At 40.0% G+C, this 25342-nt stretch overlaps 2 protein-coding genes across 2 annotated transcripts in view; one reads left to right on the forward strand and one right to left on the reverse strand.

The window, feature by feature from the left end:
* The window catches only part of LOC127529991 (uncharacterized), a 205018-nt gene extending 183522 nt beyond the window's left edge, over positions 1-21496 (reverse strand). The window contains exon 1 of the mRNA XM_051935516.1: positions 20571-21496. Within this exon, the coding sequence (XP_051791476.1) occupies positions 20571-21118 (548 nt within the window). The 5' untranslated portion in view covers positions 21119-21496. The remainder of the gene's footprint in view (positions 1-20570) is intronic.
* Positions 1-25342, forward strand: part of grhl2b (grainyhead-like transcription factor 2b) — a 338201-nt gene that overhangs the window by 289631 nt on the left and 23228 nt on the right. Inside the window, 1 exon segment of the mRNA XM_028817651.2 lies at positions 6174-6238. Within this exon segment, the coding sequence (XP_028673484.2) occupies positions 6174-6238 (65 nt within the window).

The following is a 25342-nucleotide window of genomic DNA, read 5'->3' on the forward strand; positions in this document are numbered from 1 at the left end:
ATACTAATAACAGTTTGTTAAGGATCTGTTTTTTTTGTGAGCTGCCTTCACTCGAGTGATCACTTCGACCTGACTTGGTGGCCAACTATAAGCGTTACCTGGTAGGTAACCACCCATACAATCAGATTGTGAATCAGACTACGAATGCCGTGAATGTAATTACCCCGATCTACATGTTGTCAAATAAACGAACTACACGCCGTAGCGCAATTTTAGGGGCTTTGCCTGTAGCGCTGACGTCTGAGGTTCGATTCCCGTAAGAGAGTGAAGTGAGTGGCTGGTTACCTACCAGGTAACGCTTATGGTTGGCCAGCAAGAGAGGTAACATCAACCACGGTGCCTTCAGTTGTGAGAAGCAGATCATAGAATGGTTGAAAATAGTTTACTGTCAAATAATGCAAAGAGTACGCGACACGTCTTTCCCCCTTATTCTTGGCTCATCAGGCGTACACACCCACTGCACTTGCTTACGGTAATCGAACCTCAGACGTTAGCGCTAGAGGGGCTTAGCAGTGGTGAAGTATTGCTTTTAAATTTTAATTAAGAACAAAAGAAAACCTCAGAGGTTCGATTCCCGTAAGGGAGTGAAGTGAGTGGCTGGTTACCTACCAGGTAACGCTTATAGTTGGCCAGCAAGTGAGGTAACATCAGCCACAGTGCCTTCAGTTGTGAGAAGCAGATCATAGAATGATTGAAAATAGTTTTGCATTTACCTTTTTAGTAAAAGGCGAGCTTTTAAGCCTGAGAAATCACCCCGTAAATGCACACGTTTAATTGCACATGTGTTAATATGTATGGTTACACAGTATTAAAAGACAGTCAAAAATTAACGTCATTTACCTTCGTTCCCGTGTTTGACTCGTGCTGTAAATCTCTTCCTTGTTTTTAGTTCACGTGATCACGTAGGAGGCGTGATGACACGATACGTGACTCCGCCTCCTCCATTAGAGTATATGGACAGAAAACATGTTCCAGTTATGACCATTACGCGTAGAATTTTGAAATGAAACCTGCCTAACTTTTGTAAGTAAGCTGTAAGGAATGAGCCTGCCAAATTTCAGCCTTCCACCTACACGGGAAGTTCGAGAATTAGTGATGAGTCAGTCAGTCAGTCAGTGAGGGCTTTGCCTTTTATTAATATGTATAGATATATATATATATATATATATATATATATATTTGCAGTTGGAGATCCACGAAGGGAGAAGAAACGAATCACGTATCATAAAATAGTTTTATTCCTGAGATTTCAACCCCTATCAGGGGTCTTCATCAGAGGATAATGCTTAGACTTACAAGAATCAAAGGCAATATATAGCAACACATTCAGTGGGTGGGTGGAGGTGACTAAGTCAGTATGATCGGGCGGGGGGGGGGGTTTAATTATTGTGTACATGTCCTTCTTAAGTTGGCATACGCTGGATTTATGTCCAAGTGTTGATAGCCAAGACTCGGCCAACTCTCTGGCACTTTTAGTACTGGCCTTAAATTTTACTTTTACGTTGTCCCAGTTGAATGTGTGTCCTGTCGGTACAGCGGTGGAGAGAGAGGCTTTGGCAGTTAAATGGGCGATTACTCAGCTGAGGTACCACCTGCTGGGCCGGGAATTCACCCTTGTCACGGACCATGCTCCTTTACAGTGGATGGCCTTGCACAAGGAGACAAATCCGTGGGTCATCAGGTGGTTTCTTGACCTCCAGCCGTGCAAGTTTTCGCTTGTTCATCGTCAAGGCACTCTTCACACCAACGCTGATGCCCTCTCTTGGGGGCCTTGTCACACACGTGCGCATGGGAGGCAGCTAAATGGCTTGAGTAAGGACAGTTCCGAGACATACCGGGATGTAGCAGAGTGCATGGTCTCTTTTTCTCCCTTGCCTGCAGACCATTCACGAGAGATTCCACCTGGTCCTCTTGACGTCACTTCCGGGACCAAGCCAATGGAAGGAGACCTTGCCGGCTCCGGACCCTGTGATGTCACGTCCGGGCTGGCACCAATGACAGAAGACCTACATGAGCCCGACCCCTTTGACTTCACTTCCTGTCTTCCCCTTTAAAGCCTCCACCTTTTCCCTATTCCCTCAGTTCTGTATTGGACTCAGTTTTGTGCACAGCAGTGCTATCAACTTAAAAACGATTTGCAGCCAGGATATCATATTATACGGGTGTCTGCCCCAAACCTTGCTATGTCTCTTTGTGAGTTTTGTGACAATGTATGTATGTGTGTATGTGTATGTATGTATGTATGTGTATATACAGTGCATCCGGAAAGTATTCACAGCGCATCACTTTTTCCACATTTTGTTATGTTACAGCCTTATTCCAAAATGGATTAAATTCATTTTTTTCCTCAGAATTCTACACACAACACCCCATAATGACAACGTGAAAAAAGTTTACTTGAGGTTTTTGCAAATTTATTAAAATAAAAAAAAACTGAGAAATCGCATGTACATAAGTATTCATAGCCTTTGCTCAATACTTTGTCAATGCACCTTTGGCAGCAATTACAGCCTCAAGTCTTTTTGAGTATGATGTCACAAGCTTGGCACACCTATCCTTGGCCAGTTTCACCCATTCCTCTTTGCAGCACCTCTCAAGCTCCATCAGGTTGGATGGGAAGCGTTGGTGCACAGCCATTTTAAGATCTCTCCAGAGATGTTCAATCGGATTCAAGTCTGGGCTCTGGCTGGGCCACTCAAGGACATTCAGAGTTGTCCTGAAGCCACTCCTTTGATATCTTGGCTGTGTGCTTAGGGTCGTTGTCCTGCTGAAAGACGAACCGTCGCCCCAGTCTGAGGTCAAGACCGCTCTGGAGCAGGTTTTCATCCAGGATGTCTCTGTACATTGCTGCAGTCATCTTTCCCTTTATCCTGACTAGTCTCCCAGTCCCTGCCGCTGAAAAAACATCCCCACAGCATGATGCTGCCACCACCATGCTTCACTGTAGGGATGGTATTGGCCTGGTGATGAGCGGTGCCTGGTTTCCTCCAAACGTGACGCCTGGCATTCACACCGAAGTGTTCAATCTTTGTCTCATCAGACCAGAGAATTTTCTTTCTCATGGTCTGAGAGTCCTTCAGGTGCCTTTTGGCAAACTCCAGGTGGGCTGCCATGTGCCTTTTACTAAGGAGTGGCTTCCGTCTGGCCACTCTACCATACAGGCCTGATTGGTGGATTGCTGCAGAGATGGTTGTCCTTCTGGAAGGTTATCCTCTCTCCACAGAGGACCTCTGGAGCTCTGACAGAGTGACCATCGGGTTCTTGGTCACCTCCCTGACTAAGGCCCTTCTCCCCCGATCGCTCAGTTTAGATAGCCGGCCAGCTCTAGGAAGAGTCCTGGTGGTTTCAAACTTCTTCCACTTACGGATGATGGAGGAAGCTATGCTTATTGGGACCTTGAAAGCAGCAGAAATTTTTCTGTAACCTTCCCCAGATTTGTGCCTCAAGACAATCCTGTCTCGGAGGTCTACAGGCAATTCCTTTGACTTCATGCTTGGTTTGTGCACTGACATGAACTGATAACTGTGGGACCTTATATAGACAGGTGTGTGCCTTTCCAAATCATGTCCAATCGACTGAATTTACCACAGGTGGACTCCAATTAAGCTGCAGAAACATCTCAAGGATGATCAGGGGAAACAGGATGCACCTGAGCTCAATTTTGAGCTTCATGGCAAAGGCTGTGAATACTTATGTACATGTGCTTTCTATTTTTTTATTTTTTAATAAATTTGCAAAAACCTCAAGTAAATTTTTTTCAAATTGTCATTATGGGGTGTTGTGTGTAGAATTCTGAGGAAAAAAATGAATTTAATCCATTTTGGAATAAGGCTGTAACATAACAAAATGTGGAAAAAGTGATGCGCTCTGAACACTTTCCGAATGCACTGTATGTATGTATGTATATATGTGTATATATGTATGTATGTATGTACAGTTGGGTCCATAAATATTTGGACAGAGACAACTTTTTTTTATTTTGGTTCTGTACATTACCACAATGAATTTTAAATGAAACAACTCAGATGCAGTTGAAGTGCAGACTTTCAGTTTTAATTCAGTGGGGTGAACAAAATGATTGCATAAAAATGTCAGGCAACTAAAGCATTTTTTAACACAATCCCTTCATTTCAGGGGCTCAAAAGTAATTGGACAATATTGTCACACATATTGTCTCTTTCTTTCAGGTGTGTAATAGGAACCAAAGCATAGAGAGAAGTGTGTACATTGCAATAGGTACACATGTTGTAAATGTAGGAAGGATGGTCCTTGGGTGTGTGGGAATTGTTAACATTTGAATCTGATGATTGCATATAGCGCTGAACTGACCTCTCTGTACTATTTTTTCCTCTGCATGTTCTGGATTACAAAAGAAACACCACCATACAACAACGTGGAGACTAGCAAGATCGGGGGGAAAAAAAAAAAACACGCGAAACATGCGCTCACTGATTACAACCGCAAGATGTTATGCGAATTAATATCAATAATATGAATAATGTTTCATCCGTACCACAATGTTTTCCAAAATGTACTATACAGGTCATAAAATTGTTATTCCAAATATCATATATACCTATGTCTCTGGTTTTTTTTTTGTTTTTTTTTTTTTGACATCATAGACCATAAGGTGCATACTAATTCAGCGTGAACAGGAACACTCAATAAAACTGAATAAAAAAAAATCAAATGATGGTGAGATATGAAGAAGGCAGATTCACCAGTGTTTGTGTATCAGCTTTTATCCATCCAGATCAGAGAATGTCCAGTTCCATTGCCTCAAAACACCACCCACTTCTACAGTTATTCCCAGTTTCAGATAATAACTAACAGCGTCAGATCCCTATGGCTGTAATATGTATCGTGATTGTGACTGAGAGAATAAAAGTGAAAAAAAAAAATGGTAACATTTACAAGTCCTATAAATGTACACCGTCTGTTACAGACGCAAACCAAATGTATGTTTGTACTGTATAATATTAACAATAAGAGCAGCTCACTACTGAAAACGGCAAATACAGGAGGTAGACGGGATCAAACCGGGGACTCTTGATTACAAGTCAGCAAATCTTACCGCTATGCCACAGAAGCTGTTGTATCGTCCTTGAACCTTTTGTGAAACCGTTTATTTGATCTTTGGACTTCAGCCTTCACACATTATACAGTTTATGCCTACATTTTGTCATTTATTACTAAAATATGAAAAACGTTTCAGTTTTAACAATGTGTTTACACAGATTATTGTAGAAATGGAACATACACGAAATGCATGTGTTCCAAATAACAATCTATTATTTCCACCCTAAAACTCCAGCACTTCACTCCCAGATAATCAATCAAGGCATGAGCTGGGGGAACTTTGTGCACGGTCTGCATCGGTGGGGGGATAGCAGGCTGCTTGCTGTTTGTCTTTATCGGCACATTTACAGGACAAAGGACGCTGAGTGAGAGGTGCAAACGGATTTAAGGTGGGCCGGATTTACGAGTTTTTTCGTAGGCTTTGGTAATTCTAGTGTTAAACCTTAATGCATAACTAAGTATTGGTGTTAATAAATGTATTTTATTTTGATATAAATGAGCAGGGAAGGGAAGGACCACAAAACATATGGGTAAAGTTCTCAGAAAACAAAAAAAATAAAGTTTTGTCTTTGATGAATGAAAGCACGAACGAGCCATATAACTAAATACCAAGTTTTATTATCGATTAGGCCTTGCTTATAATTACAAAACTGGTTGGAACAAAAAACATGCTGCCACAGTGGATCTCCAGGGCTGTAATTGAGTACCCCCATCTGTCAGGGCTCTGTACTAGAGATGACTCTACAAGCCATTTTTATGGCAATTCATGAAAATCAAAAGTATTTATAAAGAAGATGTAAAATCATTATAGTGTCAGCTGCAAATCCAAAATGTTTTGGTTTTATTTTAACTCTATGATATGTCTGTTTTTTAGTATATATTGTTCTGCAGCAAAACAAATTCTGAAAACAAATTAACATGCTTTTCTTTCCTCAAAACTGATAAATTAATTATTTATCTATTATGTAACTTTTTTTATTTAAAATTGACACTGCATCACTTCTGTTTATTTATATTTATCTGTTTGTGTGTGTGTGTATGTATGTGTTATATATATATTAAATATAAATTTAATATTTATTTTGCATTTATAGATTTCAGAGAAGTATGGCATTCCTATAGAGAAGATGATTAAGATATACAAAAAGAGTAAAAAAGGGTAAGTTTAATCCTTTTTTATTCTATGAAAAAATTACTGAAAAGGTACTTTATTTCTGTACAAAATACACCCAAGGCAAGATTATTGTACACAAATCATGAGTTATCTGTCATTCATTTTCTTCTTTTCTACTGAAAATGGAGATCACAAAAAATTAACTTTTTTTGCCTGCTTTGTTCTAGATTGGAAAGGTCTTTTTTTGGTTTCCTCAGAAATGTTGTCAGATAAAAGGAAATCATGATATGGATTGTAATAATAAGGTTAACTCAAAACTATGAATTTTCTATAGTCAAAGTCAAAGCGAACTTTGTCATCTCAACCATATACAAGTATACAGCTAGACGAAATTGCATAAAGTGCAAATAATGAATTAAAAAATCAAATTAAAATTTAAAATTAAAACACAAGACAAGACATTGTGCAAAGACAAGACAAAGAAGTAGTAGCAATATTGACGTATAGTAAGCAATATGAACATTGATGCAATGTATGGTATTTGTAGGTAATTGGACACTGCATTGATGGTAATTGGTGAGGGAGGTTGTGGCCATGTTCAGTGTTTTATTCAGTAGTAAGCATGGATTGGCATTTGTTTTATCTTGGTAGAGTAACATATTCCTGTACTTTCCCCTTTTGTATTATTAATATGTAGCCTTTGTCAGAATGCCTCAAATCTCACAGACTTACCACTGTTTATAAGGTATTGTACCATATAACTCCACACCTTCCCTTTTACATTTATAACCTCAGGCAATTAGGTGTAGCAAAAGACAAGCAGGAGTTAAGTTACACATAAAATAATGCATTATTGATAATATTCATAAATAATAACAATATGCAAAGTACATTTGAATATTGGCAACCATACAACCTGATAAATAGTGATCTGTAGTTTCAGGCGGCACACAGACTTGTTAGTTACTTAAAATGTCTCTAGTTAAAGCATCATTTGTGGTCAGCTTTCTTTAGAACAGGTCGCATGCCTGTCTCAATATGGCTGCCGAGCTGTGTTCTTCATTGTGTTGCCCTTTTCAGTTCATGGTGTGTGTGAGCTGCTCCTTCATCAGTTGGTAAGAGAGAGAGAGTGAGGGAGTGAGCAAATTTATAGATTCTCTGTCCAACCCCTAGAGCCAATAGGATGTCATGGTACTTAAAGGCTTCTGATACAAGCCAGTTCCAAACAGCCATACTTCAGACCAATGGGGGGGGTTAGAACATCTTCACACCTGCCCAACCCCCCCCCCCCAAAACCATTTCTTGAGGTAAAGCTTGGCAGTTAGGCAGTCTGGCTTTGTGTGGGGGATGAGAGAGAGAGACTCTAGCAGAGAAACATTTGTTTCAAACACTTTCCCCAACTCTGTCGTAAAATTCACTTTCCTGACTTAGTTTTGTCTAAGTTACAAATAAAGACATACAAAATATTTATCAACTTACAGTGGTGTGAAAAACTATTTGCCCCCTTCCTGATTTCTTATTCTTTTGCATGTTTGTCACACAAAATGTTTCTGATCATCAAACACATTTAACCATTAGTCAAATATAACACAAGTAAACACAAAATGCAGTTTGTAAATGGTGGTTTTTATTAATTTAGGGAGAAAAAAAATACAAACCTACATGGTCCTGTGTGAAAAAGTAATTGCCCCCTTGTTAAAAAAATAACCTAACTGTGGTGTATCACACCTGAGTTCAATTTCCGTAGCCACCCCCAGGCCTGATTACTGCCACACCTGTTTCAATCAAGAAATCAGTTAAATAGGAGCTGCCTGACACAGAGAAGTAGACCAAAAGCACCTCAAAAGCTAGACATCATGCCAAGATCCAAAGAAATTCAGGAACAAATGAGAACAGAAGTAATTGAGATCTATCAGTCTGGTAAAGGTTATAAAGCCATTTCTAAAACTTTGGGACTCCAGCGAACCACAGTGAGAGCCATTATCCACAAATGGCAAAAACGTGGCCGGCCGACCAAAATTACCCCAAGAGCGCAGAGACGACTCATCCGAAAGGTCACAAAAGACCCCAGGACAACGTCTAAAGAACTGCAGGCCTCACTTGCCTCAATTAAGGTCAGTGTTCACGACTCCACCATAAGAAAGAGACTGGGCAAAAACGGCCTGCATGGCAGATTTCCAAGACGCAAACCACTGTTAAGCAAAAAGAACATTAGGGCTCGTCTCAATTTTGCTAAGAAACATCTCAATGATTGCCAAGACTTTTGGGAAAATACCTTGTGGACTGATGAGACAAAAGTTGAACTTTTTGAAGGCAAATGTCCCGTTACATCTGGCGTAAAAAGGAACACAGCATTTCAGAAAAAGAACATCATACCAACAGTAAAATATGGTGGTGGTAGTGTGATGGTTCTGGGTTGTTTTGCTGCTTCAGGACCTGGAAGGCTTGCTGTGATAGATGGAACCATGAATTCTACTGTCTACCAAACAATCCTGAAGGAGAATGTCCGGCCATCTGTTCGTCAACTCAAGCTGAAGCGATCTTGGGTGCTGCAACAGGACAATGACCCAAAACACACCAGCAAATCCACCTCTGAATGGCTGAAGCAAAAACAAAATGAAGACTTTGGAGTGGCCTAGTCAAAGTCCTGACCTGAATCCAATTGAGATGCTATGGCATGACCTTTAAAAAGGCGGTTCATGCTAGAAAACCCTCAAATAAAGCTGAATTACAACAATTTTGCAAAGATGAGTGGGCCAAAATTCCTCCAGAGCGCTGTAAAAGACTCATTGCAAAGTTATCGCAAACGCTTGATTGCAGTTATTGCTGCTAAGGGTGGCCCAACCAGTTATTAGGTTCAGGGGGCAATTACTGTTTCACACAGGGCCATGTAGGTTTGGATTTTTTTTTTCTCCTAAATAATAAAAACCACCATTTACAAACTGCATTTTGTGTTTACTTGTGTTTATATTTGACTAATGGTTAAAATGTGTTTGATGATCAGAAACATTTTGTGTGGACAAACATGCAAAAGAATAAGAAATCAGGAAGGGGGCAAATAGTTTTTCACACCACTGTATATGCAAAATCTTACATCACAACAGCATTCTAAGCAGTGTAGTGCATACATTAAATGCTAATATTTCAATATTTATTTATTGCAATGGGCTATTACTATGCCGAAAGCTATTTTAATATGTTAAAATAAATAAAATTAAAATATTTTAAAATGATATAAGGTATAAACTAAATTGCTGCAATATTCATAAATCACCCAAATTGTCCACCCAGAACCTTCACAGGATGTGACATGAATAATAAACCAAAAAGTGGTCGAACTTTGTGATTGTTTATTGTGTCTTGTGTTACAGAATCTGTTCTCTTCTAGAGATATGCCATAATACAATTAAAAAATTTTTTAAAAGATTACACTATATTGAAACCGAAAGATGCCTATTAAATGTGCCTGATATAAGATTACCTTGGGCCAAAAGTCAATTGTCAAGTTTATAGTTGTTATCTGTTCTGAGGTTGTATGTTCTGGACTCTTGTATAAAGAGTGATGCTGAATTGTCAGTTAATGGCCACAGATGGATTGAGCATTCAATTGAGAGATCTGGAAATCCAAACATATATTTAGGGTTTCTTGAGAAAGGACAAGAAAAATCTTGATTCCTTAAGCACTGTTCCCAATACAGCAACCGTCAATGTTCATATAAGGTGAAATGCGGAAATCACTGAGCCTTAAGCAGTGGTAGCCAACAGTAATACAAAAGGATCAGGCACTGACATTTCACCCTCTCTGGTGCGATCAACATAAAAAATGTAACAAAAGTATGCAAACAAACTTCAGATCAGTTGTAAATTTGGTATTTGTAAAAGCTTTTTTTCAGTTTTATTTTCTGTTACGTTCACGCTCTCTCTCGAAAATCCCATCCCCCCTCCACCCCCTTCTGACCTGACTATAACTGACAGCGACAGTATAAATTAATGCCCGATCTGACGCGGTTTGTTTTCAAATAATATTGCATTACTGCGACGATGTTTTCTGATTGGTACTATTCAGGGCATAAAATTATTTCTTCAAAATGTCACATATATTTGTGTCTTTCTTTTTTGCCCGGTGCTGCATTGACATCGTGCACCAGAAGGCGTGAGCTTATTCAGTGCGAGCAAGAACACGCAGGTGGCCGGTTGCTTGTACTATAACAAGCTTGACCTGGCGGCGATAAATGCACGTGTACTGTACAAGGCAAGCACCGGGGCCACTGAGAAAAGAAGAGTGTTCTTTGCTCACCTTGCAGAGGAACCTAGTCGTCACTTCTTACTAGAAAAGGCGATGGGTAAAGCAAGAAGAGGATGCAACATCGACAAGCTTCTGTTCCAATACCTCCACTCCCCCCCAGCCTCTTCAGTGTAATAGTAACCACAGCACAGAGAGAAGTGTGTACATTGTGACAGGTACACATGTCGTAAACATAGAAAGGACGGTCCTTGGGTGTGTGGGAACTGTTAACATTTGAATCTGATGATTGCATATAGCGCTGAACTGACCTCTCTGTACTCTTCTTTCCTCTTCATGTCATGGAGTACAAAACAAACACCCCAATGCACACAAAAGTGAGCACTGGCAAGACAGAAAGAAAAAAAAAAACGCGGTCACTGATTACAAGCGCAAGAAGGCATAACAATGAATATGAATAATATAAATAGTGTTGCATCAGTGCCACAATGTTTTCCGAAATGTACTATACAGGTCATAAAATGAGTTATTCTAAATATCATATATACCTATGTCTCTGTTTTTTTGTCAGTGCAGCTTTGACATCATGGACCATAAGGTGCATACTAATTCAGCATGAGCAGGAAAACTCAATAAAACTGAATAAAAAATATTCAAGTGACAGTGAGATATGAAGAAGTCATGATACACCAACGTTTGTGTGTCAGCTTTTATCCCTCCAGATCAGAGAATTTCCAGTTCCATTGTCTCAAAACACCACTCACATCTACAGTTATTGCCAGTTTCAGATAAAAAGTAACCGCGTCAGATCTGGGGCTGTGGGTGGGGGTGTTGTATCGTGATCGTGACTGAGAGAATAAAAGTGAAAAAAAAAAACGCTAACTTTTACAAGTGCTATAAATTTAAAGCGGCTGTTACAGACACAAATCAAATGTATGTTTTTATTGTATAATATTAACAATAAGAGTAGCTCACTACTCAAAACGATAAATTTGCTGGGAAGCTGGTTTCGAACTCACAACCTTCGGATTATAAGTCAGCAGTTCTTACCACTTCACCACGGAAGCTGTTGTATTGTACTTGCACCTTTTGTGAAAGTGTTTATTTGATATTTGGCCATCAGCCTTCGCACATTATACAGTTTACATTTACATTTACATCATTTAGCAGACGCTCTTATCCAGAGCGACTTACAACAGTGCTTAGTAGTCTACGACTGTTCTTCAGTCTTTAAGGCTAGGATTAAATCTACTGTCATTAAACAAGTTACCGCTGACCAAGTTGTATACAAAACCCTGCTAGAAGAAAATAGTAAGTTAGTACAAAATTTTTTTTTTTTTTTGAAAAAAAAAAAAAAAAAAAAAGGGTAGAAAAAAAAGTATGGGGACTTTAGTCCAAGTGCTGTTGAAAGAAGTGTGTCTTCAGGCGACGTTTGAAGACAGTGAGGGTCTCCGCTGTTCGTACAGCAAGAGGAAGTTCGTTCCACCACTGAGGAGCCAACACTGCAAAGAGTCTTGATGCATGTCGTCCTCTTCTTTTAAGTAAGGGTGGTTCGAGACGTGCAGTGCTTGATGTTCTGAGACAGCGAGAAGTGACACGCTGCTTGACCAGTGCTGATATGTAAGGTGGTGCAGCTCCAGTTTTGGCCTTAAAGGCAAGTGTTAGGGTTTTGAACCTGATGCGGGCAGCCACAGGGAGCCAGTGCAGGTTCCGCAGCAGAGGTGTAGTGTGCGAGAATTTGGGAATATCAAAACGAGTCTTGCAGCTGCATTCTGGATCAGTTGAAGTGGTCGTGTTGCCTTTAGTGAAAGTCCAGACAGCAGAGAGTTGCAGTAGTCCAGCTTAGAGATGACCAAGGTCTGGACGAGAAGCTGAGTAGCCTCTGTAGTGAGAAAGGGGCGGATTCTCCTAATGTTGTAAAGGAGATATCTGCAGGACCTGGAGAGGTTGCTGATGTGTGGAGAGAAAGACAATTCTTTGTCTAGAGTGACACCAAGACTTGCCGTTTTTGAGGGGACGATAACCGAGTTGTCAAGAGAGATTGCAAGGTCAAGATTCGGAGATGAGTTGCCTCTGATATACAAGAGTTCAGTCTTGCTGGGATTCAACTTGAGGTGGTTCATGTCTACATTTTGTCATTTTCTACTAAAACATGAAAACGTTTCTGTTTTAACGATGTGTGTACAAAGATTTTTGTAGACACAAAACACATAAAATTATTTCCCCTTACAATTCTGGGTAGCTAACCCCCAGATAATCAATCAAGGCAGGAACTGGGAGAACTTCTTGCCCGTTCTGAGGCGGTGGGGGGGATGGTATAACAGGCTGCTTGCTGCTTGGGCTTATCGTCACATTTAGAAGACAAAAGATGCTGACTGAGAGGTGGGGGGGATTTACGAGTTTTTTTTGTAGGCTCTGGTAATTCTAGTATTAAGAGGAGGTTTCGGAGGAGCAACTGCGTCTCCTTGGGGTGCGTTCAGCACCCCTCTTCACAACACGAGCGGCAGAGACATGAAGTGGCTGGCGCATAGCACAGGCAAGGGAGGTGGGGTTGGTGAGCAAAGCGAGCAGGGGGGGAACCCCGTAGTATGTGTGTGTATATATATATATATATATATATATATAATATATATATATATATATAATATAATATGTAAAAAATATATATACAGGGTGAGTCAAAATTAAGTTAACACTAATGGTTTATCTCGACCACACCTTTCCAGGTCTATGGATAGGTCGTGGTGGACCATTGCCATGGCGTCCACACTCCCCCAATTTGACACCATGTGATTTCTTGTTATGGTGTATGCTGAAGAAGCGCATGTATAGCAGGAAAGTTCATGATATCAATGACCATAAGGACATAATACGGACTGTGGTGTTATCTATTTCCCACGAAATGTGTGTCTGGGTTTTAAAAGGTACTGTTGCTCGTACATATGAAGTATGTTTTGTGAATAACTTGTTTCCGCCATTCAAATGTTAACATCATTTTAACTCGCCCTGTATGTATGTATATGTATGCATGTGTATGTATATTGATGTGTCGGTATTTACATGTTTCTGTTGCACATTTTTCTTGTTGTTTGAAAAAAAACATAACATTCTTTCTATTCCCATTACCCAAAATGGGTAATGTCTCTCACTTTTTCCTATGATGTTTTGTTTCAAGGTTTTTGGAAGTCCAGTTCACATTTGTGGTCCATTCTTTATACTTTGTAAAATGTGATCAGGTTTTGAAAAAACTTTACTCCATATTGATAGGGGCAGCTGGCACATGCCTGTAGTGCATGGGTTGCCCACAACTTTCTTATTCCACTTGAACCCGGGTCATCGATAGTCATGAAACCAAAATGGACTAGGGCGAATGAGGATGCATCACTACAAGGGTTGTTGCCAAAGTGTAAAGTGCTTTTATTCTGTAAACAAAGCAGTATTTAAAAGCACAGTTCAGTCTCTTCAAATAAATAATCCACAATTAAAAAAAAATGTTCTTAAGGCATGTTATAATCACAATAAATAAATCCCACAATGGTTAAAATCAAGGTTACAACACAGTCAGGATCAGTCCTTTTAAAAGCCACAGGCCTTAGTGAATTCTTACAAATCTGCACACTCCTTTGCTTGCCTTTATTGTCTGCTCAGCAGCAGGAAACACCCTCCATCAAGCGTGGTCAGCCTTTAACTCGCTTTTGTCCCCACCACCATTCTTTAGCGACCAATTAGACTCCACAAGCCATGTTCTCTTCTTACACCACTGTCTCAGTTGGTAGCTCCTGCTCCAGTTCATTGCTAAGCAGGAATTACTCTGCTCCTGGAATGCCACTGCTCCACACGGAGGTTTCTTTCCCTATGGCCAAGTCTCCTCTCTGCTGCACCAGCTCTACCACAATCCTGACTTTCCTTCTCTGCTTTTTTTTTTCTGCAGAGCCCGAGACAAACTGTTTCTAAACTGAAAACTTACAATGCCAACTGACCACTAAATGCGCTTTACCACAATGCCCCAAGAAAAGGTGCATGTTAATATCGGAAAGAATATCCTTGAAGTAATGTCTGGCAAGGACATATTCCTCAAACCCCATGTCTCAAGTAGGGGAACTCGTGGGAGGCTGCTTATGGCTTGCTCGGGTTTTGCTCTGGACAGGACAGGCTCAGGTAGGGATAATTTTAGTATGGAAGCAGAAATGGAACTCATTTATTTCCGGCTAAGTTGTCTCTCTGAACTGCCTGTTCTTCTCATAGAAAACCACGTTTAGCACCCAGGAATCATCCAATTCTTTTAACATCTGCAATTGGAAGCCTGCTGAATCATCCTGCATAAGTTCTTTTGCACATGCCTGAAGGAATATTGGTAAATTTACAGTAAGCAGCCATTCAAATTATGATGCACCAAAAACAAACAAAAAATGAACAAATCTATCTTACCATCTTTTCAAAAATTGTTTTTTTCTGGAATAACACCAGCCCTGCTACTGTTTTTCCTCTTCTTTTGGGTAATGTAATACACAATATGTTAACATTAGTGATTATGTGGTCATAATATAAAATCTAATCTTTTAGCAGCAATTTATTATTTTCAACAATAATGACTTATATTTTTATTATAAAGGCTGAATCTTCCATGGGTCTCCTTTCCTTACTCTTTGCCATCTTTTTCTGAGCAGGTTTTATTCCATAAAATCTTAATGAACTCATTGCTTCTGAAAGAACGTTGCTTTTTATCCAATGCTTTATATACTGAACGTGTGGGAAAATTTGTAATAAATGCATAATTCTGTGTTCTCCTTTCCCCATGTCAAATTGGTTCTGGTAGTTTACTTCATATACAGACAGCTTTGCTGTTCTCAAATATTTGGCATACTCTGCAGGTGAATTGAGACAGTGTTGTTTGATCAAGGTTATTATAGATTTGCCTTTTTATATTAGTTTTTGTTTCTATATTATTTCTGATCTTACTTGGAAATTCACTTTAGTTTTAGTCTTTCTTCATCATGTACTTTTAGTTTTAATTTAGTTTTTAGTTCACAAAGACACTTTAATTTTAGATCTATTAGTTTCAGTTTTTGTAATTGTGTTATGCTTAAAGAGCTACTATAGAGTTTAGTTTTGTGTCACAATTAGACAGAACTGTACTCTTTAACGGATATGAGTTTAATATTAGTGGAAGCTTAATACATTACATGGTTTAATATCTGTTTTTGTGTTTGTTTGGTTAAAAACAAGCATAATCAAAATCAGACACCAAATATGAAAAATGTTATACAATTTTATAATTTTTAAAACATTTTCTTTTACATTTGTGCTGAACAAAGGTGCACACTGTTTGCACTTTCCATCTTTTCCTTTTCTTGCCCTGAATGGGACAATTTGTGATGAAATTTAGGTGAATTTTAAGGTTTGAGGCTTTTATACTCTAATTTTCTTGGAGCAGGATATGTTGTGTGCTGTAGACATTTAATGACTTTAGTATACATACAAATTTTTGTGTTAAAAAAATTCCCATACTGTTCTTTATTTTCAACCAGCCATATTTGATCTCTGATTCCATCTCAGGCACATGCAATTCATACACAGAATTTTGCCACCTGCAGGTCTGAAAATATATAAAAAATCAGAAAATACATTCTACTACGTTCTGACAGGTGTGATCATGAAAATCATGGGGGTTTAGGAAGAACAGGGCTCTTAGGCTTGAATCAGTGTGAAGACCCCACTTAGTTGTATTAAGGGAACAAAGAAAATGTGTATATTTTCTAAACTCGTTTATCCTGAGCAGGCTTGCAGAAAACCTGGAGCCTATCCATGCAGCTTTGGATGTAAACCAGGAAAAATCCCTGGACAGGGTGCCAGCCTATTACAATAATAATATATATGCAATATGTTTGACATGGATGATGCTAAGAACAAAAAGAGTATAAAATTTCAACTATCTATTTTGAGGGAGAGAAATATTGAAAAGAGAGAGACGAATATTTTATAACAATTCTGCCACCAGATTATTATCACAATAATGCATTTTCAGCTGTGTAAACTAAAAAAAAAAGATAATAAATACAAAAACACCTTCTTAGGTTTAGTTTTTCATTAGTTGACAGACTCTCTTCACCTACCTACCTGTAGTTCAAAAGAGACATTGCCAGCTCAGGAATTTTACAAGGTTTTCATTGCTTCATTGTTAAACGACCTTTTTAAAGCAAAAGTGATTGGTCAGCAAAAATATGCCAATCTTGTATGTTGATCTTGTCATTCTCCAGGCCCGGTCTTAGGTATTATGGGGCCCTAGGCAAAAGGGGGGTCCAGGGGCCCCCTGAGGGGGAAAATTAGACCAAGGAGTCAATCCAGGGCCCCCCGGATGCCGGGGCCCTAGGCGGTTGCCTACTTCGCCTATGCCTAAGGCCGGGCCTGCATTCTCTCTATCAGTGCCATTTTATTTTAAAAAAGGATTTCAAAGTGGCAGGTGAATTATTGTCAACAAAACGCAGACACTGGAGAAATAAACTGAAACGTTACTCACTCACTCTTTTTCTGTCTATACAGTAAAGGTTTTGTTAACCAGCACATTCCAATTTCAGGCATTTGAATTACATCTTGATATAAAAGAAGTGCAAAGAAATGTCACATCTCACCATAACTGAAATCAGACTCACATGCAACCTGGAATTTAGCTTAGTGTGTGCTGCTGTATTAATTATTGTGAACATAGGGTATATTGGGCTTAGTCAGAATTACTGCTAACATGCCACCATTTATGAATAGACTGAAATTCTGTAAGGGATTATCTGTATCTGTTTCTTTTAACATTTTATTGAATTTATTAAAGTCAAATAAAATTCCATACAAGCAAGTCAAGTTTTACAAAACTAGGTTCACAACAAATCAACCCCCACCCATGAGAAAGAGCTAGGCCAACAAAGTAAAACTTTAATAGTAGGAAAAATAAGTAAATAGATAAAAATAGAGTAAAAAAAAAAGGGAAGAGAATCTGCTTCCTCAATTTAAATGCTTATTCTAAAATATTAATATCTTGTGTCTGGCTTCAGTAAATGCTGCTAATAAAAGGAGAGCTAACTTAATTTAAATTTTTTTTATAAAATTCGGCAGGGTAGCCATCAGGGCCTGCTGCTTTCCCACTCTAATGTGAGTTTACAGTACAGTGGTCCCTCGCTATATTGCGCTTCGCCTTTCGCGGCTTCACTCCATCGCGGATTTTATATGTAAGCATATTTAAATATATATCGCGGATTTTTTGCTGGTTCGCGGATTTCTGCGGACAATGGGTCTTTTAATTTCTGGTACATGCTTCCTCAGTTGGTTTGCCCAGTTGATTTCATACAATGGGGACGCTATTGGCAGATGGCTGAGAAGCTACCCAACTTACTTTTCTCTGTCTCTCTTGCGCTGACTTTCTCTGATCCTGACGTAGGGGGATTGAGCAGGGGGGCTGTTCGCACGCCTAGACGATACGGACGCTCGTCTAAAAATGCTGAAAGATTATCTTCACGTTGCTATCTTTTGTGCAGCTGCTTCCTGAAACGACATGCTGCACGGTGCTTCGCATACTTAAAAGCTCGAAGGGCACGTATTGATTTTTGACTGATAAACAAACTCTGTCTCTCTCTATCTCTCTCTCTCTCTCTCTCCCTGCTCCTGACGGAGGGGGTGTGAGCTGCCGCCTTCAACAGCTTTGTGCCGTGGTGCTTCGCATACTTAAAAGCCAAACAGCCCTATTGATTTGTTTGCTAGAGATTGTTTTCTCTATCTATGTGACATTCTGTGCTCCTGACACGCACTCCTTTGAAGAGGAAGATATGTTTGTATTCTTTTAATTGTGAGATGGAACTGTCATCTCTGTTTTGTCATGGAGCACAGTTTAAACTTTTGAAAAAGAGACAAATGTTTGTTTGCAGTGTTTGAATAACGTTCCTGTCTCTCTACAACCTCCTGTGTTTCTGCGCAAATCTGTGACCCAAGCATGACAATATAAAAATAACCATATAAACATATGGTTTCTACTTCGCGGATTTTCTTATTTCGTGGGTGGCTCTGGAACACAACCCCCGCGATGGAGGAGGGATTACTGTATCTATATTTGTATCTAATACTTCTCCCTTGAGCCCCGGAGATCCAGTGAACGATAACTTTGAAAGCTACAGAACACTTGTTCTTATTCTTCTTCTTATTTCGGCTGCTCCCGTTAGGGGTTGCCACAGCGGATCATCTTCTTCCATATCTTTCTGTCCTGTGCATCTTGCTCTGTTACACCTATCACCTGCATGTCCTCTCTCACCACATCCATAAACCTTTGCTTAGGCCTTCCTCATTTCCTCTTCCCTGGCAGCTCTATCCTTAGCATCCTTCTCCCAATATACCCAGCATCTCTCCTCTCTGACTTTGTCTCCCAACCGTCCAACTTGAGCTGACCCTCTAATGTACTCATTTCTAATCCTATCCATCCTCGTCACACCCAGTGTAAATCTTAGCATCTTTAACTCTGCTACCTCCAGCTCTGTTCTCTGCTTTATGGTCAGTGCCACCATCTCCAACCCATATAACACAGCTGGTCTCACTACCGTCCTGTAGACCCTCCCTTTCACTCTTGCTGATACCCGTCTGTCACAAATTACTCCCGACACTCTTCTCCACCCCCTACCTGCACTCTCTTTTTCACTTCTCTTCCACAATCCCCATTGCTCTGTACTGTTGATCCCATTGCTCTGTACTGTTGAGTATTTAAACTCATCCACCTTCGCCAACTCTACTCCCTGCATCCTCACCATTCCACTGACCTCCGTCTCATTTACACACGTTTTCTGTCTTATTCCTACTGACCTTCATTCCTCTCCTCTCTAGAGCATTTCTCCACCTCTCCAGGGTCTCCTCAACCTGCTCTCTACTATCGCTACAGATCACAATGTCATCAGCAAACATCATAGTCCACGGGGACTCCTGTCTAATCTCGTCTGTCAACCTGTCCATCACCATTGCAAATAAGAAAGGGCTCAGAGCCAACCCCTGATGTAATCCCACCTCCAACTTGAATGCATCTGTCACCCCTACCACAGACCTCACCACTGTCACACTTCTTTCGTACATATCCTGTACAACTCTTACGTACTTCTCTGCCACTCCTGATTTCCTCATACAATACCACAGCTCCTCTCGAGGCACCCTGTCATATGCTTTCTCCAGGTCCACAAAGACGCAGTGCAACTCTTTCTGGCTTTCTCTAAACTTCTCCATCAACATCCTCAGAACACACATTGCATCTGTGGTGCTCTTTCTTGGCATGAAACCATACTGCTCTTCACTAATCATCACCTCACTTCTTAACCTAGCTTCCACTACTCTTTCCCATAACTTCATGATGTGGCTCATCAATTTTATTCCTCTGTAGTTACTGCAGTCCTGCACATCCCCCTTATTCTTAAATATCGGCACCAGTGCACTCTTCTCCACTCCTCAGGCATCCTCTCACTTTCCAAGATTCCATTAAACACTCTGGTTAAAAACTCCACTGCCATCTCTCCTAAACACCTCCATGCTTCCATAGGTATGTCATCTGGACCAATGGCCTTTCCATTTTTCATCATTTTCATATCTGTACTTACTTCCTCCTTGCTAATCCGTTCCACTTCCTGATTCACTATCTCCACATCATCCAACCTCTTCTCTCTCTCGTCCTCTTCATTCATCAGCCTCTCAAAATACTCTTTCCATCTGCTCAACACACTCTCCTCGCTTTTGAATATGTTTCCATCTTTATCCTTTATCACCCTAACCTGCTGCACATCTTTCCCAGCTCGGTCCTTCTGTCTAGCCAATCGGTACAGGTCCTTTTCTCCCTCCTTAGTGTCCAACCTCTCATACAACTCATCATACACTTTTTCTTTAGCCTTCGCCACCTCTCTCTTCACCTTGTGCCTTATCTCCTTGTACTCTTGTCCACTTTCTGCATCTCTCTGACTATCCCACTTCTTCTTTGCCATCCTCTTCCTCTGTATACTCTCCTGTTTTTCCTCATTCCACCACCAGGTTTCCTTTTCCTCCTTCCTCTTTCCAGATGTCACGCCAAGCACCCTTCTTGCTGTCACCCTTACTACGTCTGCTGTAGTTTCCCAGCTGTCTGGTAACTCTTCACTGCCACCCAGTACCTGTCTCACCTCCTCCCTAAACTCAACCTTGCAGTCTTCCTTTTTCAACTTCCACCATTTGATCCTTGGCTCTGCCTTCACTCTCTTCCTCTTCTTGATCTCCAACATCATCTTACAGACCACCATCCTATTCTGCTTAACTACACTTTTCCCTGCCACCACTTTGCAGTTTTCAATCTCCTTCAGATCAACTTTTCTGCACAGGATGTAATCTACCTGTGTGCATCTTCCTCCACTGTTGTACGTAACCCTATGTTCCTCCCTCTTCTTAAAATATGTATTCACCACAGCCATGTCCATCCTTTTGGCAAAATCCACTATCCTCTGACCTTCATTCCTCTTCTTGACACCATACCTACCCATCACCTCCTCGTCTCCTCTGTTCCCTTCACCAATATGTCCATTGAAATCCGCTCCAATCACCACTTTCTGTCCCTTGGGTACACTGTTCATCACTTCATCCAACTCACTCCAAAATTCTTCTTCCTCACCCATTGCACACCCAACTTGCATATGCACTAACAACATTCATTATCACACCTCCAATTTCCAGCCTCATAATCATTACTCTGCCTGACACTCTTTTCACCTCAAAAACACTCTTGACATACTGTTCCTTCAGAATAACTCCTACCCCATTTCTCCTCCCATCTACACCATGATAGAACAATTTGAATCCACCTCCAATCCACCTGGCCTTTCTCCCCTTCCATTTAGTCTCTTGCACACACAATGTATCAACCTTCCTTCTCTCCATCATATCTGCTAACTCTCTCCCCTTACCAGTCATACTGCCAACATTCAAAGTTCCTACCCTCAGTTCCACTCTCTTTACTTTCCTCCTCTCCTCCTGCCTCTGGCCACATGTCTCCCTCCTCTTCTCCTTCTTCGGTCAACAGTAGCCCAATTTCCACCAGCACCCTGTTGGCTAACAGTACTAGTGGCGGCCATTGTTAACCCGGGGCTCGACTAATCCGGTATGGAAATTTGTATTGTTGTCCGCATATTGATTTGGAAAAATTTTACACCGGATGCCCTTCCTGACGTAACTCTCCCCATTTATCCGGGCTTGGGACCGGCACGAAGAAACACACTGGTTTGTGCATCCCCTGTGGCTGGGTTTTTAAAGCTACAGAACACATCCCAAGAAAAATCATCACCTTGGTATTCTTCACTAACCCTTGAACCAGAATCTATCATGCTGTTACTATCAGCTCCTGAAGAACTGACTTTATTATCACACAGTAAATTGCTTTCTATTTCACATACACCCATGCGTAAAACCGGTTGTTACGAAAACTAAAAATATTTTTATTAACTTAGTTTTATTTCAGTAAGTCATTTAGTTTTTTCCAGCTACGTTAATAGTTTTATTTTGTTTTAGTTTTTCATTTCCATTCTGTTTTTTTGTTTGCAAAAATGTTTTTTTATTAATAGTTTTAGTTTTGATTTTAGTTTTTGTTAATTTTAATTACCTTGGTTTTGATCACTAATACTTGTTTATCAAGTTCTTGTGCATGTGATGGTGACAAAATGTTTCAGCAAATCTAATCAGATTTATAAATAAAGTGCCAGAAACATAATGTCCCTATTTTTTCAGTATTGGACCAATGTGCACTTTCTTCTTTTGGTGAAATTCAGCTCTCCATTAACCCCTACCATCACAAACCTACAAAGTTCATGTTGCTGATGATGAGTAAGTGGACTGCAATGGACTGATGCAGATGGGAGACAGGCCCCTTCAACCCTTTGACCGACAGTCTAAACTAACCACATTTGAGAATGTAATAATCATTTAACTTTGCAATATTTTGTAAATGTGCAATGTAACACATACAATAACCATATAAACATTTCATATAAACTACATACTACACCAGTAAACATTTTGTTTCAAATTCTACCACAGTCAATATGGATTTAAAAAAAAAAAATCTGTTTTTGGGTCTTCACATCCCAGAGAGACTTCCCAGATACTTGAGCACTTTTCTAAACATGCTCGTCAGTCCGTCAATAAACCCTTTACTGGTCCCAGATGTCATCTTACATTCCCAGTACATTTTGATTGCACGCCCAAGCTGGTTGATAGCTTTGTAGTCCATTTTATGTACTACTTCACGGAATGCCACACCACCTCAATGGGATTTAGATCTTGAAACCTTCAGAAACAAAGACACTTGTGCCAAAAGCACTTAAAATTCAGGGCTATTTATACTGTAAATATGGGTGGAGAAATTAAGTTTGACTACTGGAGTGCTTACTCTTCTGGTGTTCTACCCCACTTTATTCCTTCATTCTCTATACAGTATGTAGCTGCTGAGTGTTTTAGATCATTATCTGCAACATTCCGTAAGATAGTTGGTTAATTTTCTTCATTACAGGGAGTACATGAACATCTAATTTCTCGCAAATCTCACTAGGTTGATCGTAGATTCTTCAACAAAAATAATATTTTGAAAGGTTTCACGAGTAGTGAGCCAATTTTGCACCTCCTTAAACTTCAACAATTTTTTTTTTCATTGAATGGGAGTCAACCAGTAGTAAGATGTAGAGAGTAAGTTAAGAAACCGAAACATCATCAGACTTGGCAAACACATTTAATTGCAAGACGGAAACTTACTGCATTTGAGCATATATTCACCCAAGCTTTCTTCTGTTTGTTTTTTTTTTAATGGTTTGCTCTAATATGCCGATTTTTTTGTATTGGCCTAGAAATATCATGCTGATCACTCATGTTCCTCCTGTATCCAAAGTTTCAATCTACCTTTAAAAATAATTAATATGTATTATGCACACCATGTGCAGTGTCACAAAATGCATATACACTGTAAATGCAGTACTGTGTCTTATAAAAAAAAAAAGCAAAAAGTAATACTGATAGCCACAATGATTATAACAATTTGAAAATATATACATATAGCCTACCTGTGTGTTTTCCTCTGAGTTCTTGTGCATGGCTTGACAGAGATTTAAGGACAGTATTTCCTGATTGTTTCCATATCCTTCATCAGGCAAGGTGTCACGGGCCTTAGCTGCCTCGAAAGCTTGCATTTGTAATCTATTTAGTTAGCCAATAAAAGGTGTCATTTCACAATATTTTTTCCTGATTGTTTCCAGACAAACATCAATTCCTGTAGCAGTTAAGATCTTCTGGATTTCTCTTGCACTCATACCAGACATGCACAGATATCTGATGTGTTCTCTCTGTAATTCATGAATTTTTATAATCCTGAAATGTGTTTTTTTTTTTACCAAATTGCTAAACCTGTTGTTTGCAACAATTAATATTACATTCATTGCTCTACCCATTTTATGTTTATACTGTACTTACATTTTAATGTTCATCAGTTGCATTAGTTCACCCAGTTTAAAAGAAATGTTGGCTTGGAATCTTGGAAGATGCAAGGCATTCTAGATGTTTCATCACCCTCTCTCTATACAGTTAATATAATATAAAAATAACAATACTATTTGAACACAACTTTACAATAAATTTCACAAAAAAAAGTTTTGCAATAATGTTGTTTTTGATGCCTAAGGCACATTTAATTGTTTATAAATATAACAATATTTTGAATTCCTCATCCTCTTCAGTCTCTCATGTGCTTTACAAAAAGGCATTATGAATGGGTTATAAGGAGCTCTATGATCTCATCTTTACAGTGACGCTTGCTCTTTTCTAAATTATCACCCTTAAAAACCTTGAGTAATTTGGTGTATTTTGCAAGACTCCTCTCTTTTTTTTTTTATAAACTGCTCAAAAACACTTTGAAAACACATCAGATCTCAATGGGGAAAAAAATCCTGCTGGCTATCTGTACTGATATGGACTGGGTAACTTGTTAAGAATGAAAGGATGCCACCTCGTTTGATGAAAATGAACATTATCAACCTACAGATGGCTGAATTCAAAGATCAAAGTGAAAAAATGATGTGGCAGGCTAGTCCATATTGCCGAAATTTCATTGCAGCAATTCAAAATTGTACTCAGTAGTTTGTATGGCCCCCACATGTTTGTATGCATGCCTGACAATGTCTGGGGGTCATGTTCCTAATGAGATGATGGATGATGTCCTTGGGGATCTCCTCCCAGATCTGGACCAGGGCATCACTGAGCTCCTGGACAATGTGCAACCTGACGGCATCTGATGGATCGAAACATAATGTCCCAGAGGTGTCAATTGGTCAGGCGAGCGTGGGGGCCAGTCAATGGTATCAATTCCTCAATCCTCCAGGATCTGCCTACATACTATCGCCACATGAGCCTGGGCATTTTCGTGCACCAGGAGGAACCCAGGACCCACTGCACCAGCATAGGGTCTGACAATGGGTCCAAGGATTTCATCCCGATACCTAATGGCAGCCAAGGTGCCGTTGTCTAGCCTGTAGAGGTCTGTGTGTCCCTCCATGGATTTGCCTCCCAAGACCATCACTGACCCACCTCCAAACCAGTCATGCTGAACAATGTTACAGGCAGCATAACATTTTCCATGGCTTCTCCAGACCGTTTCATGTCTGTTACATGTGCTCAGGGTGAACATGCTCTCATCTGTGAAGAGCACAGGGTGCCAGTGGTGGACCTCCTAGAGTAACTGCCTGTCTCCTGGAATCTCCCCCATGCCCTTGAGACTGTGCTGGGAGACACAGCAAACCTTCTGGTAATGACACGTATTGATGTGCCATTCTAGAGAAGTTGGACTATCTGTGCATCCTCTATAGGGTCCAGGTATCACCTCATGCTACCAGTAGTGA

Source organism: Erpetoichthys calabaricus, chromosome 13, assembly GCF_900747795.2.
Source record: "Erpetoichthys calabaricus chromosome 13, fErpCal1.3, whole genome shotgun sequence".
Lineage (NCBI taxonomy): Eukaryota > Metazoa > Chordata > Cladistia > Polypteriformes > Polypteridae > Erpetoichthys > Erpetoichthys calabaricus.